Here is a 16958-nt window from a genome sequence, read left to right on the forward strand (position 1 = left end):
AGTTTTGGAGGAAAATCAACCTTGATTTGGCTTATTGCTCTAATGCTCCAGTCACAAGTATTTTTCTGATGTAAAAGAGGATGATGGGACAATCCAAAGGGAAAATTTGACTGTATCTACCTCTGAAGCTTAAGATGTACAGGAAGGAGAAAACACAAATGCACAAATTATGTGCAAGATGCACAGAGTAAATTCTTGTGTTGAATGGCAAGCCCATGCGTTTGTTCTGTTAAGAGTATTATTTCTATAATAATCCTTACTACTCTGTGTAGCTGAAAATTATTATTTGCAGTAAATGAAAGAACTGATTGTTTATAAGTTCTGGATATAACTTTTCATTTCACCTTGTTCAGCTTCTGAAATAAAACTTAAGTTTTGGCTGCATAATTAAAGTTTAAGATTGTTTTCATTTTCCCTTTCCCTTCCTGCCTCTCTCTACCTCCCCATCTGCTTTCAGAGAGAGAGAAAACAAGCTTAGTCATGTTTAATGTACTAATCGACACGAGGTGTAATCGTAGAAATGTAACCTCTTCTGGAGCTGAATCAGCTGGTCTCTTAAATAAGTTGAGCCTGTAGGAAGCTTTTCAACTGTAAAAGCAATAAGCTTTGACTTACAAGGGTTCACAAAAAGTAGAGTATTTCAAGAAGTACTTCTGCTTCAGCTAAAATTGGACTATACTCCATGACATAATTACTTGTCTCCTGCTTAAGATAGGATTCAACATCTGCCTTCAGAGAGAGTATTTTAAAGTCTGTTGCCTCTTATTTTTGTGTGGAGAGAGAAGGAAACGAAAATATAAGAATGGACCACATTTTTGTACAGTACTGGCTCTGAGCTGAAGTTATGTTTTGCACTAATTAGTCAAAGAAAGCTGAGTGGTGAGGAGAAATGGTCTTGACTGATAACTCTGTAAGAGTAGATCAGCAGTGTAAAGATCTCACAGATGTGCCCTGAAGAATGAGTACACTGCATGACTAAATCTGTACTGGAGGGTAAAAATCACTGTAGGTGATTTTTGTGCATTAAAGTACTTGGGGGACGTGTCCTGTTCTGTGAGATACTGACAGGTGATAGCTGTGGTTAGCAATAGCATTGTGTATTTGTCCTGTGTCTGCTGCTGAGAATGGCAAAGAAAAAATAAAGCTTCTGACTTTCCTTTACCCAACAATAATAGGTAATACCTCTTTCTGTATTTATAGACCACTGCTGTATACAGGCCCTGCTACAGCTTTGGCATGTTCTTTACAAAGGGAATGGACTTGCTCAGGGATACTCCCAGCTTTGAAAGTAGGTCTTTTGAGTGAAGACTGCCTTTATTATTTGGCTTTGAGTAAATCTAAGGAAAGCGGTGAATGTCTATGTTGTAGAACCTGTTCTTCTTAGCAGAGGAACTTGTGTTGGTCATCCAACAAGCTAGTGGCAGTGACCAAGCTGGTAACTGAGGCTCAATAGGCCATCTAAGGAACCTCCATCATCTGACTTGTCTTCTTTATAACTTCCTGTAGTTGACTATTGAATTATTAAAATCAAATGGGTAGAATACTGTGCACAATAAGTAAAATAATTTCAGATACTAACTTTGTAAAAATGGCAAAATAAAACAATCTTCTGATGCTAGAACTAGTGAAATTTCACCAAAACTGAAAGGTGATGTACATATAAGTGCAGTATATTGGAACAGTGACTTACCTCAGATTCATATCACTGTCATCTCTCTGCTGTAAGTGTACTTTTTCCCACATATATTTATGATACAGACTTAGCTTCTGGAAAACCTGACTCAGCATCTTCAGGAGCTGGAAGCTTACCTCGTGTTTTGGAGATGTGAGAGATGTGTGGTTTGATTGGGCCTTCACAGTTTATGAAGGGAGTTGCTAAGACCCTCAGCTCCTGCTGTGGGAGTATCACCACCTCTGTCATATATTGTGCTATTGAGTGAATATGTGAAAGAGCACTGGAGTACTACAAAGAAACATTACACTAGGTTTGCTTTAGGGTTTTGACTTATAGCCTAGAAAGGTTTGGCTTTGTTCCAGTGTTGTTTCAGCATTTCCATGTGACCAACCCATTGCCTTGCATGTGGGAATGGCTGATCAGTATGTGACTTGGAGAAAAGCAAAATGGTGTGTTGAGAGCAGGGAACGTTGTGTACCAGCACAGGGAGGGAGTTAGCAGCATGAGGGAAAACTTGTGTTTAGCCACAGGTTAACTATGCCCTTGTTATTTAATTGCTTATGCTCTTTAGCTGGGCCTTTACTTATTTTCTGTGTTTCCCTTCCCCCATCTTGCAGAATTCACAGTCATAGTATAGCTGGGACTGGGAGGTCATCTCGTCTAGTCACTTGCAGTGTGAGGTTCTGAATATCTCTAAGGCTGGAGAGTCTAAAACCACTCTGGGCAACTTCTTCCATTCCTTGATCACCCTCAGTAGAACTTCCTAGGTTTTTGTTTATGCCCACTGCTTCTCATCGTGTCACTAGATATGCTGGGAAGAGATAAATTCCGTCAGCTTACTTTCTTCCATCAGGTATTTATACATTTTGATGAGATGTATATAATAGTCAACATTTTGTATTTTAGTTTTGGCAACAGGCTGACCATTGTATTTTGGGTAGCAGAGAGGGGCTGTGTTCGACTTTAAAGTTGCGTCAGGCGCAGTCTGTCCACAGAGAAGTAAGAATTAAATATCATTTAAGACCAGAGATGTGCTTCCTTTTGGGTTACTGAGGAGTGGGAGAAATGCAGCCATTGAGTGGATTAGCTGAATTCAGACATCCCCAAGGCTAGTTATACCTTACTTTTCAGCCAGTCTAATGAGGGTAAAGGTGCTTGTTTACAGGTTTTTTTTATCACCGCTTCCCTCACAATGGTATCTAGTGAACCTTGCATTATGCTACCTAGTGATGTCTGTTCTCAGGTAATTTCTTAGCTTTCCTGCCAAGCATGCTGTGTCCTTCTGTAGCTCTTGAGTTTTGCTCAGACATGTTAAGGACTTTTTATTTTATCTGCTCTCAGACTGTGGAAAGAATCAGAGCTGTGGCGCTAAATGGAATTTAAGGATAGTGAGGGAGAAGGCTTGGGGCAGAAGCTGTGTGGAGGCTTTACTTCTGCCTTTTTGTTCTCAAAGGCTCCATTTTCTCTGATCAGGTGTCTGATAATTTCTTTTTAAACTATAGATAAAATGTAACTGTAAGCAGTTGCCCGCCATTCTGTGTCACCTACTCCTCAAAGCATGGCCAACTCCCCTTGTCTGAAATGCTTCTTTCCCAACCAAAAAATTGTACTGAGTAGGAGCTTGAAAACTTTATGTGAGAGAATATGGGAAAACTAGTGCTGTGATACTGAAAGGCACCATGGGGAATAGCTGATGATACTCTAAGCTTGTGCATAGATGTGGGCAGGTGTAAATAGGTGGAGATGTATAAAGAATGTTAGGACGTGGGGTATTTGGAATGGAAAACTTAGCACTGGTAGCGTTATGCTTTCAACAGCAAAGAAACAAATAGAAGACACTTGGAAAGAAAGGGACATGGGATCTGATGCTCTGGAAGGTAGAAGGTAAAACCTGCTAATGGTTAAACTGAAAACATTTATATGCCACCTACTGCTATGAACTGGGCTTTCCAGCGCTGGATAACAGACAGTAAAATTTAGCTATTGAACCTGGGATACCCAGTGCACCTTGCAAGCATAGAAGCAATTTGGCTATCTGAGACTCTGACAGAACTAGTGGATGTTTTTAATTGCTGTAGTTCTCTGGTGTATAGACTGGATAGAGACATCTTAAGCTGTGTATTGACGTTGCTGTTTTGTTTTGTGTATTTTTTAAAATGGCAATAAAAAAAAAAAAATCCATTACAACAGCTTAGGAAGTTAATGCATACAACAATGTTAAGTGAAGATGTGAAGAACATATATAAGGATACTTAAATGCCCTTCAGCGAAATCTACAGTGAGACCTGAGCAGTTAAAATGCAGACAGTATAAAGACCTTTTGATGAATGACTCTGTGATTCTTTCATTATGTGGCAGATTGATCCAAGTAAAAGTTTCCCACAGAAGAAGAGATTCACATCAATAGCAGAATAGTTGTGTCTGCTTGTTAGAGATGTGCAAAACAATGATCTGTTTTGGACCCGTGAAAAATTCTGTACAGAAAGTGGAGCAATTCCAGCAGAAGTTATTAGCTAGCTTTGCCTGGCAGCCTGGAAAACACCTGTGGAGGTCCATTCCTGTTCACCTCACTGACCTGTAGGAACCTGGTTAGACTGCAAAATGCAATGCTCATGCTTCAAAAGTGCTTGGCTACTTTTGAAAAATATAGTGGAATTTGTTTCTCTTTTCCATTTTGGAGTTGTCCTTTGGTCCAGTGAATCTGCGCATTCTTTTGTAAATTCAGATTATAGCACCTGTACTTGTAGTCCAAGTTCTGCCTGTCTCAAGGCCACGCAAGTGATCTCAGCACCCCTGCTTGCTGGCTTATTCCATTTTAATAAGGCTCTTAGTGCTTCTTCTATTGGAGTCAGCCTGGTGTATGCCAGTAGTGTAATACTCTATACTCTGCTGTGATATCCCTGACTTGTAACCAACCGAATACCCACCCACAAACTAAGTATGAGAAGGGGAAACCTTTTTCTCTTTCTAGCATCTTCTTCCAACTCTCAGGGGTGAGCTGATCCACCCAGCTAGGAAGTCACTGTGGTCTGATGGTCAGTTATGAGCTGGTGAGCCATGGGGCGATGAGGGGAATGTGTGTGCAAAGGTTAGCTGCTGTTTGAAGTCTGAATAGGGTAAGCCCACAGGATCCCACCCAGTTGACTTGATACCAGCAGCTTAGGCCAATCCTGCCTCTGCTTGTCTAACCTAAGGACTAGAAGATCTTTCTGGCAGACCAAATATCATTGTTTTGAAGCATTTCAGTACAGTGTTTTTAGAAGGCCATACCATGCTACAGACTGCATAAGGGATAAAATAAGCAAAAGTAAGCAAGTGAGTAAGCCCTGCTTGTATATAATAGGTAGTAATTTATAATTATGCAGTGAAATTATTAAATTAAATACAAATTGAAAAGCCTCATGTATATCCAGGCTAATTGTAAAAATGTGTTTTACAATATGTAGTATGTTCCTCAATCCTATGCTTCATGATAATTGCTGTATGGCTGCCTCTGGTAGCATTACCCACTTCAAAATGTATGCATGTTTTGCATATAGGCAAACACTGGCTGTTAAACTGGACAATGAAAGAGCAATAGCATGCCTTGTCTTCCAAGTGTCAATAGAATTTTTGAACAGATATTTCTACTAACTCCTACATTCAAGTAGGAGTCTTAATTATCCTTGATGAGCATACTGGATTGACATCTGCTTGCAACACCCATTGTCACATTGAGCTTAGCATTTTTGTTTGAATCACAATGAAATGTCTATGAAATACTGCTATAAGATACCCACTTTGCTATCAGTAGCTCTTGGAAAGTATCAAGAATATCTAAGACAGCAATACCAAATGCATTACAATATGTATGTATACACTATATCTACATGACTAGGAAGAAAGAAAACCCTGCATATGAAACAGCATATATCGTTACTTCAGTCTATTCCTGCTCTGAACAGTATATACACTTCTACAGCCTGTGGAGGCAGAGGTTACTGTGTGATATACACATACATATCTGTAGTAAAACAGTATTACTGTATTATATACAGTTAGAGCTATACACAGTTCTACACAGCACATCACATTTTGGGCTCCAACAGATTGAGTCTTGGTTTCCTTCAATACATCATTGATGAATGAAGATTTCTTCTGTCTTAAGCAGCTTCTTCAGCGGAGCAATCAATGCCTGCGTAAGTAAACTTCTCGTATAGGGTTGTATTCACATAGGTCTGGGAAGGAAATAAACAGAAAGAGCGTGATGCAAGGTGCATTACCTCAAGAATCCTAAACTATACTGAAATTATTCATAGCCTAATTCTTTTCTACGGATTCATACTTACCTTCCTTTCTTCTAACATCCTGTTCAGTGACACCAGTATCTGAGCAAATGATGGTCTTTCATATGGTTTCTCTCTCCAGCACTGTCTCATTAGGTCATACCTTTAAAAATCAAACACCAACATTTGACAGTTTAGATACATAGGTTAAAGCTACAAGTGCATGTTTATTGGAAGATTGTGCACATTCAATTTCTCAAAGGAAAGGGGATTTATACATAGCTGGAATTACTTTTCCACAGCTTGTTGCTGCCTGAAAAGAATTTTCTTTTTCTCTGGAATAATAAAAAGCTCTCTTTGAGCAAAATCCCAGGTATATTGTGTAAAGAACTGGATATCTGGCAGGAGCAGAGAGCCTGAGAAAGGGTTCATGGCAAATAACAGTGCATGCTGGGTGCAAAAGCACTTAAGTAATTATTTGCAAGCATGCACCCTTTTAATTTTTTTTAAAAAAGTGTTTTATGTTTTCTTGAAAAAATGTTTGGTTTATTAGTTTCTTGTAGACATCATGTATTTCCTGTAGAAGAGGTTGTATTGTTTCAGTTTTTTTGCTGAGGCAGTTACTTACACTTCATCATCACAGTTGAGAGGCTTTTCCAGTCTGTACCCTTGAGGCAGTTTTTCATAGAGTTCTGCACATGTCATTCCACAATATGGTGTTCCACCTAAAGCAGAGTTTAGCCATTGTCATGAACACAAGCAGGTTTTAATAAAAGGCAGTTTAATTTCACAGCAGAAATAAAAAAATAATTACTCACTTAGTAGCAGGTAAATTAGTCCAATGTTAGAAAATGTTTTTCAGCTACATTTTTGTTGCTAATGTTTCCATACTGCTTAATGCACAGTATTCAAGAGAAAAATAAAAGTGGATATAAACTTTTACCATCTGTGGGCTGGCCTAAATTTCTCTACAACTCTGAGGGCCTACGTCTGATTGTATTTCAACTGGTTCTGCAATACCCTTGATGTTAATAGGCAAGTCATTCCTTCATCAGCAATAATAGGTAATCATTAGGTATTATGGGGCTATTGCTGTCAATCTGGTTTTGCCCCTTTTTGCAATTGTTTGGTTGCTTAGACTCTTGATTTTCCACACTGCGGTGTGTTAGTTCCCATTCATATCTAGTGCAAACCTATTTAGTAAGGAAAGCTGGGAGCGAATTAGAAAGCAAGAGTTCATGTTTAGTCCAGTACGCAATGTTCACCTCAGTCAGTATGCCTCTCTTGGCCAGCAGACCATGGGGCCACATGCCAAGGCAATTCACGAAGGCTATGTAACACAGTCAGTTTGAAAGGTTTGAGCCTGTATCACATACATGATGAATAGAGGAGTGTGCAGAAATTAACTCTAAATTTTATTTGAAGATTAGTGCTCAAAAATTGCCTTTGAGAATACTTGGAGTAAGAGATACTTGCTGCCCCCCTGCCCCTGCAAGTCATTAAAAGATAAGTCTTGATTTTTAACTCAGGAAGGCTGAGGAAAAGCTGCCCATCAAACTCAAAGCATATTGGATTAGGGCTATATATCGTGTGATAAGCTGGATTTTATATTTAGATATTCCCTAGGTTTTATAGTGCAATGAAAACATAGTAATTATGTTTTTCTCATTTAGAATGGTACCTGAATTGAATATGTGACAATTGCATTTCCAAGAGTACTGAAGCTAAATTAAATTTAGTAGAATGAAAATGTTGAAATAAGTTGCAAAATAATAAATTTTTAACAGACTGACTGAATGGAGCTGGCTTGGCTCAGATTGGTTTATTTGTGCAAATTCAGAAAAAATTCAGATACTTACCTAAGCTAACAATTTCCCATAATAGGACACCGTATGACCATCTGCAACAGAGGAATATTATGAAGTGCAACAAGAATGCAACAAGATTTCATATTTTAGATAGTTTTGATAGTATTCAGATGACAGAGAAATGTGATATTTATTTTTTTTTTCATTAAGTTTTGTATAATGATAGAGTTCAAGAATGAGAAAGCAGGAGCAGACCTTTAGCAAAATTAGTTCACTGTGAGTCCATCAATCACAGTCCTTTACTAAACTGTGAGCTCTCAGCAAATAGTACTGTTATGGAATTGTTTTGCCAAATATCACTTCTAATTTCCTGATTAAAATATTGAGTTCCTCTGGGTCTCCCAAGGATTTCAAAGTAGAAATATAGCTAAAGTAGTGGCCCAAATCCAATTACTTTGTGAACATGGAACTTGTTCAGACAATGATGATGAAATAAAAGTAACTTTTTGGTTGTGGGTTTTATTTTTCCTTCCATTGCTCACTCACGCTGACACGGCTACTGAGTTTTCTGAGTTAAGAGTGGATGTCTCATCCTGGCTGCCAAACTTTCCTTGATATTGAAAAATATTTCTTTATTAAAAAAAAGACCACTTTAAAACGTACTTACACATCACTGTTTGTGGTGTAAACACTGTAATTCAAAGATTCAATTGCCATCCATCGCACTGGAAGCCGTCCCTGGAAATTATTTCATGAAAGTTTGTTTGGTTATGGTTGGAATAGCGATACTGCAATTTATGCCCCAACAATTGTTCTGTGTGTCACCTTAATGAAAACTGACTTTATGCAAGTAAGCTTTATGAAATAAATAAACTTTTTTCTTTTACTTCCTGAAAGGACAGTTCACACTAAAGCCAATAGAAAATGTATCCAACCAGCATCAAGAGGAAGTGGAAATAATTCTTGAGTGATGACTTATGATGTCTCTAACCAATCCTGTTTCCTTGACCACCCGATGTTATTCTAGGTCTATGACTACATGATGCTTGTTACCCATCTTCCTCTTTCACATCTGCCAAAGCATTAGCTCTGGACAGTTGTTTTTTCAGCTCACAGATCCTGACATACCTCTCTGGTTACCATCTTGCTAATTTTGGCCTCATTCAATAGAATTAGACTAGCTTGCCTCAGCTGGAAAAGTCCTGATATGAAAATAGTATTTTCATAGCTGTACAGATCCATCCACATGCACGTATTTCCTTCAGTATGTCAAACATGTATTATATGGGTTTTTGTATTACATTTTTACTAAATCTCATAACTGGCTGCAAAATTGGTTATTTTACTGCTGCCCATATTCATATAAATAATTTTCAATGACTTTGTATATTATATTATAAACATGGTATAGAATTGGTTTACAAGTAATGTATGTATATTAAACATATTTATACATGTTGATATATAACATACCCGTAAGTTTGCATTTTTGTTCAAATGAAAACACAAAGTAAGAAACAAGAAAACAAAAAATTAAGAAAACAGACTATAAATTTTGTTTTGATTTTTACCATGGTCTTCTTAACATAAACTTCTTGACCTCTTGATAAGCCAAAGTCAGCTATTTTTGCAACATAATTTTCTCCAACCAAGATGTTTCTTGCTGCCAAATCTCGATGAATAAACTAAAATTAAACAGAATTTAAAAAAAAAAAAAAAAGGAAAAAAAAAAAAGCTTTCCATGAGGTTTGCATGTATTGGATTAGTGCTGTATTGAAAAATGCAAACAGTCAGAATAAGAACAAAACCCAAAACAAATGTGTTGGTATGTCACTGCCAAGAACATTTTTAACTTTATCTGACGATGAAAGCAGTTAATTACCATGTTGTTTGTAAGTTTTAATGCCTCTTCAGTGATTCCCCATGACATAGTATTTCATAGTGCTAAGTGAACACAAAAAACCTAAAACTCATCCAGTGGGTGCTATAGAAGCTAAAATTAAAACCTTATTTTGATTTCATTAAAAGGCATAGTCCCTGAAAAAATGAATTGCGGTGCTTTCAGTGGGTAGTGAGTTGAAGACTGACCTGTTTCTGGCTCAAGTAGTCCATTCCTCTAGCAACGTCTGCTGCAAAATGCAGAAGTTGCTGAGAGGAAAGTGTAGACGCAGTACTGTTGGCAATAGCAAATGCTGGGTCTGTCTCTAGCACTCTGCTTTTCCGAAGGAAGTCCAGTAAATTTCCATGGGGGGCATATTCAATAGCAAGATAAAGATATCCTAATGAAACATCAGATAGTGAGCATACCACAAAGTAAAAGATGGTCAGTAATGGTATTTGGACACTTACACTGCTTTGGGTGAAAAAACCCAATATAAAATAGACTGGAGGGGAAATATCAAACAGCATAGTTCCTAGGTGCAGAGGAGAATTTAAAGCTATTGATGAACGTCATTTCTGAAGGATTAATGTGCGCTTGTAAATTTAAACCCAAGTTTATTTGCTTTAACAAACGTTGCAGAAAGATCTGCTTATGAGCTAGTGCTTCTATGGACTGTATGGGCTGTACTGTGGGTTTTTTTCAAACTGATTTTTGAAGTGCATGTATTCAAGAGTATCTTACCCCGATGTTCACATGCTCCCAAAAGATTTATGATGTTGGGATGATGACCGAGTTTACAAAGTACTTCAAGTTCTCCAGCAAAGTCTCTGTGATCATCTTTTGAGGCATAGTCTGAAAATCAAATGAGCATGCATTTGTATCTTCCTTTGAACTGAATCTATGACCATATTGTTGTTAATCATGAAGACACTGGGCTGCCTGGGGCACTACTGCTTCAACCACAATAGAAGGAGAAAATGTCTAAGACACATTAGTATTTACTGAAAAAGTAGGGGTTTTCAAACAAAGGAAAAAAAGAGAGAACCTAATGTCTTTAGCTGCCATCTGCAGAGAAAGAAAGCATCTTAATATACCACGTCATTTCCCTTATTATTTGAGAATGTAAAATGTTGTAACAGATCATATAAAAACTAGCTGCCTAAAAATCTTTCTGTATGTGTGCTGTTGATTATTTCCGCCTGAACACAGACCTTGGCTCTTTTTTAAATGACTATCATACTGAAGAGCGTCTCTCAATTTGCCTGGATAATGATCTAATGAATTGCAAGAAAATATGTACATTCTTGCGGTGTTCTGTGTCCTGTAGTTCTCTCTGGAATGTGGCAGTCATGCCCAATGGATGCAAAGAAAATTAATGATCCTCACAGTATGTATACATAGATGCACAGGTAACAGTTGTCTCTGAATGGCTAAGGTAAAGCAAGAGCCCTGAGGTTAGCTCTGTGCTCCTCTCTCTGTTAAATGCACCTTTTAACGCTCCCACTTTGCAGATGAACTCACACTTGAAGTTCATACTGAACTATGAATTGAAAAATACATAATAGATAGTGATATTAACAATTGAAGAGAAATATAAACCAACTTGACCATACAGAAATACAGTCTTTGCCAGGGCACAAATCTTGGTTTAGTGACAGCTGATACAATTTCACTAGAACTTTGAATATTTAGTTTAGCTTTAGGAGAGGGCTACTAAGCATTTCTTATGACAGAGAAACACTTGGAACAAACAACCAAGAAAAGTCTTTAGTCTCTGAGTCTCCAATCTTTACTACCTTTCATCCTTTTAATCGCAGCGTCCATGCGTAAGCCATCTTTCTTAATGCGTGCTTTCAGGACTTGCCCAAAGTTACCTTCCCCAATCACATCTTGAAATTTTATGTCATTCCACTCAAGAACTGGATAAATAGTGGGATCTGGGCTGTTTTTTGCTTTCCTGCTCAGGGTGAGAGTACCTGAGTTAAACTGTACAGCTGGCTCTTCCCTCTGTAACAGAGTTAAGCAAATGACATTAACTGTGATTTCTACTGAGCAATGCTCTGATTATGCTCCCCGAATACATGTGTGCACACTCATGTACACACACACACACCCCCAGAGCCTGATCTGTCTCTTGCTCATGCAAGAGTGATTACAGTAGACAGTTACACACACTTTAGACACTAACTGCATCAAGCACTTCTGCCCAGATCCACAAAGTTAATCAGGCTCCTATTTTATGCATAAGTACCTTTGTAGGCCTAGGCCTCTTGAACAGTTTTATAATCATCTTGGAGATGAAGGACGTGGGCAAAAATAATTTGATAAAACTGATCTCAAAACCAGTTTTAATTCTCAGGTTTGAGATTTATCTCATATCTTGACTAAATCCTGTGCTGATCAGACTCAGCAGGAAGACTGAGGAAAAGAAACAAGGAAACATAAGAGAGAGGAAATTATCTTCCTCCATACTTGAGGAGGCATCTCTACTTCAGTTGCACATTTCCATGAAATACTTCCGTGGGAAAGGTTTCAGGACAAGGAGCAGGAGCTATTCTCTATGGCCTGTGGACTGATCATCTTTTTGCGTGATCCCCCTACCCTGCTGTTTATGAAACAGCTTGTGCAGATCCACAAGGAGGAGCTCTTTAGCCCAGCGTCATTCTGCTTCACAGCTTCCCCTCTGAAGTGAGAAAACATCACCGCATGATACAAATATGTACGTGTGTATATAGAGAGAGTAATCTATACATGATGTTAGAATCTCCAGCAATTTCCTCACAGCCAGAGTTATGATGTTGCCATTGACTGATCGCTGGTGTGCTGTCCCCAAGTTGTAAAGCCATGATGGAGCAGTTTCTGATGCTCAAAAGCAACATTAAAAAATATAGTAGTTTTCAAAATCAGGCACAACTTCGTAGATGCAGAGCAGGCCTCACCATTCTGTCTGGCTCATACTTGTCATACACAGGTATGACAAGGCAGAAAAGGGAGAAGGATAACTTTTTTCAAGTCAGGTTTTCCACCTCATAGCCTATGACAGTGATTGCTTGAGCTCCGGGGACACTAGCAGAGAAGCTTTACAACAACAGTACTAATTGCACACACGAAGAGAAGGCAGATTTTGGGAAGGCCAAGGAAAAGGAATTGGGAAAAAAAAAGGAAAAGATGGGTCCAAAATTAATAGCCACACTGACACAGGAAAGATGGAAACCCACCACCACATTTTGGAAAGCCTGAGCCATTCGGCGCTGAAAGTTGGCTCGTTTTAACTGCAGCATGATGAGAAAGGCCAGGAGAATTGTTACACAGGTCATCCCTGCAGAGCCAAGGATAGCAATAAGCAGCATTTTGCCTCCTTTTGATTCATATGGACCTGTTGAGGAAGCACATTAAGATTTCATAATTATTTCCAGCTAATTCTGAAAAAGCCATAAATAATGTATAGGTAAATACTCCTGTCTTGTAAACTGTATAAAGACATAAAGGTACATGTTTTCCAAAAATGTCACAAACATTGAGTGCTCTAATTTTCAGATTTATGGGAACCTGAAGGTCTCACTGAATTCAGGCAGAGCAGAGCTGAGCTCACGTTCGCTGATCTAGTAGTCCTATTATATGCGGCTCCTTTAACTTATGAGCTGTTGCGCACTTTCTAGTGGATACACAAAAATGCTGCATGTTTTCACTTCACCAGTGCCATGCAGTGAACTGAGAATCAAATTTTGGTGATGCTGTGTTTTGTGTCAAAATTAAGAGCGAAAGAAAACTAATATTAAAAACTAATATTATAATTTTGCCTTAGCTAACTGGTCTCTACCACCAGCCCTTGATTATACAAGGCCAGCATGCTGGAACAACCAACCTTTAGTTTCTGGAAGAGTCTTCAGTTCAAACGATGTGTTTGGGTTGCTTAAGCCAATGTTGTTCTGAGCATTAATCTGAACCTGGTACACAGTGTTTGGCTCAAGGCCCTTGAGATGGTATTGAGTAATGCTGGTGTTCTTTATGATAATATCAATGTGGTTGTACTCAGCCTTGCCATAAATTTTGTAGCTGATGATGATGGAGGAGATGGAATGACCCTCAGCAGTTGTCCAAGAGATGACTGAGGATGTATCTGTGGTGTTAGAAAACCTGATGTTGTAAGGTGCAGGAGGGATTCCTGAGAATAAACACAAACACAAGCAAAGCGTTGGAGTAAACATCCACCTCTTTCTCCTTCCCACAGTGAGCCAAACACTCTCCTCGGTTGCTTTTGATGTGCTAAACAGAGGCATAATTTTGTCGACAAGCTGTGGTAAATGAATGCAATAATTTTATGAACTTGATGTGCTGTCACCCATATTGCAGTACTCCATACCTCCAGCAGAGGCTGGAGTGCATTCAGCGGACTCCTGTCCTTGGATGAAGGTACGAATTCTCTGAGGTGTATGCAAGGACAACATGATTGCTTTCAGATTAATGAAGAATGGGATAATTCCTTCTATACTGAATCATCATTCCTATGTGATTCCCAGGTCCTATACTTTCACTGCTTCAGGGAGCAACTCCCTGTCAGGATACAGGCTGTTAGAAAAAGGGGAAATAGATACCAACATTTCCACAACTTTCATCAGAAAACCACCAGCAGGGGAGAGTGCTAGACTTGTGGACACACCCATGACTACTAAGCTAAGTACCTTCTCCTGAAAAACAGTACACTTATGTTTTTCTTAGTGCAGCTTGGTTTCAGAGCTCAGGAAACTGGAGTACCCCATGCCAGCCATTGATACTTCTGTTAATACATGTAGGATCTCAGTGAGGTCCTCCTCACATGATCTGTAAGGAGGAAGAATCCCACCTTTCCAGTGTGTGGTATGGGTAGTGGCACCTGTCAGCCATTCAGATGGACGTCTGTTCAGATGGTACTTCAGACAGGGCATTTGTTGTGACATTATGAAAGAACACTACTCACACTCAGGGATTTCACGGGCGGCCATCAGTCTCCAGTAGCACACTTAACTACTCTTTGCTCACAGGGGTTTTACCTTGCATCATATCTTCTCTTCCTTCTTAAACTGCTGAATATTTCTGTACTGACATAGCTGAACTGCAGGGTCTGAGTGGTTTTTTTGGAGTACCAAAGGAGCTTGGAATAGTGAACTCTGCACGTTCATCATTATGAGGAGGAAAAAAGTGCTACATGTGTCAGAAGCATGAATCACACCAAAATGAAAATGTGGATTCACAAGCTTTTAATTTTTTTCACATTTTTTTAAAAACTTAATATTATTTCCTGATAATTACCACCCTAAGAATTTCTTTGGACACTCACCTGTCTTCAAATTATAGTAGTATTACCCACAAGTGATCATCAGAACTGAATGTTACCAGAACAAAGGATTACATTTAACATAGTCATTAAGTGACAATCAGTCTGATCACTGGGGGAAAAAGGAAGAATTAAGCAGAAGGATGTGAATCAGCTACTTACTGTCACTGAAAGTCCATGCATACAGATAGTTGCTCCATTCTCCTTGGGACCTGGTGTTCACCCGTACCCTGCACATGTATTGCTGTCTAGGCTCAAGATCTTTAATGATCAGGGTGGACATATTTCCTGGCACTTGAGTAATAACACTGCTCTCGTCACCGTTGTCATTCACGCTCTTCCTTTCCACTTCAACACGAATGTCATCCTCTGTCCTCAGTGTTAAAGGATGCCATGACAAATTCAGTGATGTCATACTTTTTGGAAAGAGAGTGAGACCTTCTGGTGGAGGAAGACCTTGGAAAAGCCACAGTGAGACATGGAACAACATTTTATGTCTGGTATGCAAGCTAAAATAGGGGTACCAATTATTCCCAACCACTTGCCCTAGCTTGGGGTGACAAAAAGGGTAACTCTAGCTGCCACCCCACCAAATTTGGCAGAAATTACATCTAAGAGGTGTTAATAGTCCCAAAGTATCTTATCAACAGCTGTTGTGCCATCAAAAAGGTCTCTTCACTGAGCTCGTCTTGCAGACGCACTTTTTAGACATGAGAAACCAGCTCTTTTGCTCTCTTGTTAGTTCCCAGTGCAATCCTCGTCTGTTTTGTTTGTCTGTATTCAGTGTGGCCTGTTATCCTCAGTGGACTAAAAGCTTTTCTACTTGTTCAGAGATCTTTATTTTTAAAGTAAACTGATCTAATACTAAGAGGAAGGACTGATCTGGTATTAGAAGGAAGGACTGGCATGCAAAAGAAGTGATTTTTATCTCCAACTTCACTGTATGGCCAGTCAAAATATGTAAATTTTTCTTTCCCAGGTCCCCCGTCTCTAAATCAGGGAGAATAATAGCTCTTTTCCCAGTTTTCTTCAACTCTGTTGTTTTGTTCTTTCTTTTTTTTTTTTTTTTTTTCCCTTCTTTTCTTTTCCTTGCCTGAGATTATTTTGAAAGACTCTACATAGTTTTCAGGTCCAGCCTTCTTCGCTCAAATGAAAGTGCTCAGGCAGAGATCATCAGGGAACAGACCACAGAGAAAAATAGCTGAAACAGCCCTTTTGTGAAAAGCCAAGACAATGACTTACCAAGTGCAGCTGTTGTGAAACTAGCCTGTGGTCCAGGATGCCCTTCCCCACCTTCCCCTTGACGACTCAGCTGAACACAGAACTGATATTCTGTTTTTGGTTCCAGATTGTCCAGTCTTTTGGTTGTGCCTTTTACTGACAACAAAAGGAGAAAGTAAAGCCATAGCCCATGCTGAAAAATGTTAAGGAAGAAAAGGGTTGGAAAATATTTGTGAACCACTAACCATAGAAGGTAAGGTGCTCAGGCTCTTATTTTGTTCCTGATTCACTAAGATAAACTATTTAGAAGTGTAAAATACTTATTTTTAATTTGAACTCCAACCCAGCCCAAACGATGTTTCCATCTGCCCTTCCTTCAGGGCAGAACAAAACTGGTTGCTTAGACAGGGTGCATTGCGTATGCAGATCTTGGGTTCTCTCGAATTAGTAACAACAGCTGTTTGTTACTTGTTAAAGTTCCTGTAATGTTTCCTACAATATTTTAGGCCTTCATAAAATGTTAAAATAAGGCTGAAAGAGGTCATCAAACTCACAAGCAGGCTTCGTTTTGCCCATACCATTCCTAATAAATATTTAGGTAAGATATTTGTCTCACCAGAGGGCACAACAAACATGAAGGAAGATTGTAGATGCTCCAGGATGTCTCCTACTATTTATGTGGGAGTTTTCAACAGCTGGTGCCAACACTGAGTACTGTTTATCTTAAGGAAGAAGGAGGAACCCTTCTGTTACTGAAAACTGAATATACACTTTTGACTGCTCTTGGTGTACC

The 16958-nt window shown here is 38.9% G+C and overlaps 1 protein-coding gene across 1 annotated transcript in view; it reads right to left on the reverse strand.

Moving 5' to 3' along the window:
- Positions 1–5817: 5817 nt before the first annotated feature.
- The window catches only part of TEK (TEK receptor tyrosine kinase), a 42794-nt gene continuing 31653 nt past the window's right edge, over positions 5818–16958 (reverse strand). The window contains exons 12-24 of the mRNA XM_086480045.1: positions 16187–16321; positions 15107–15400; positions 13496–13795; positions 12849–13006; positions 11427–11637; positions 10372–10482; positions 9837–10027; positions 9320–9433; positions 8416–8486; positions 7800–7840; positions 6569–6665; positions 6004–6103; positions 5818–5892 (exon numbers count right to left, since the gene is read on the reverse strand). Coding sequence (XP_086336171.1) covers positions 5818–5892; positions 6004–6103; positions 6569–6665; positions 7800–7840; positions 8416–8486; positions 9320–9433; positions 9837–10027; positions 10372–10482; positions 11427–11637; positions 12849–13006; positions 13496–13795; positions 15107–15400; positions 16187–16321 — 1898 coding nt within the window. The remainder of the gene's footprint in view (positions 5893–6003; positions 6104–6568; positions 6666–7799; positions 7841–8415; positions 8487–9319; positions 9434–9836; positions 10028–10371; positions 10483–11426; positions 11638–12848; positions 13007–13495; positions 13796–15106; positions 15401–16186; positions 16322–16958) is intronic.

The sequence above is a fragment of the Leptosomus discolor genome, chromosome Z, assembly GCF_034619465.1.
Source record: "Leptosomus discolor isolate bLepDis1 chromosome Z, bLepDis1.hap2, whole genome shotgun sequence".
Taxonomy (NCBI): Eukaryota; Metazoa; Chordata; class Aves; order Leptosomiformes; family Leptosomidae; genus Leptosomus; species Leptosomus discolor.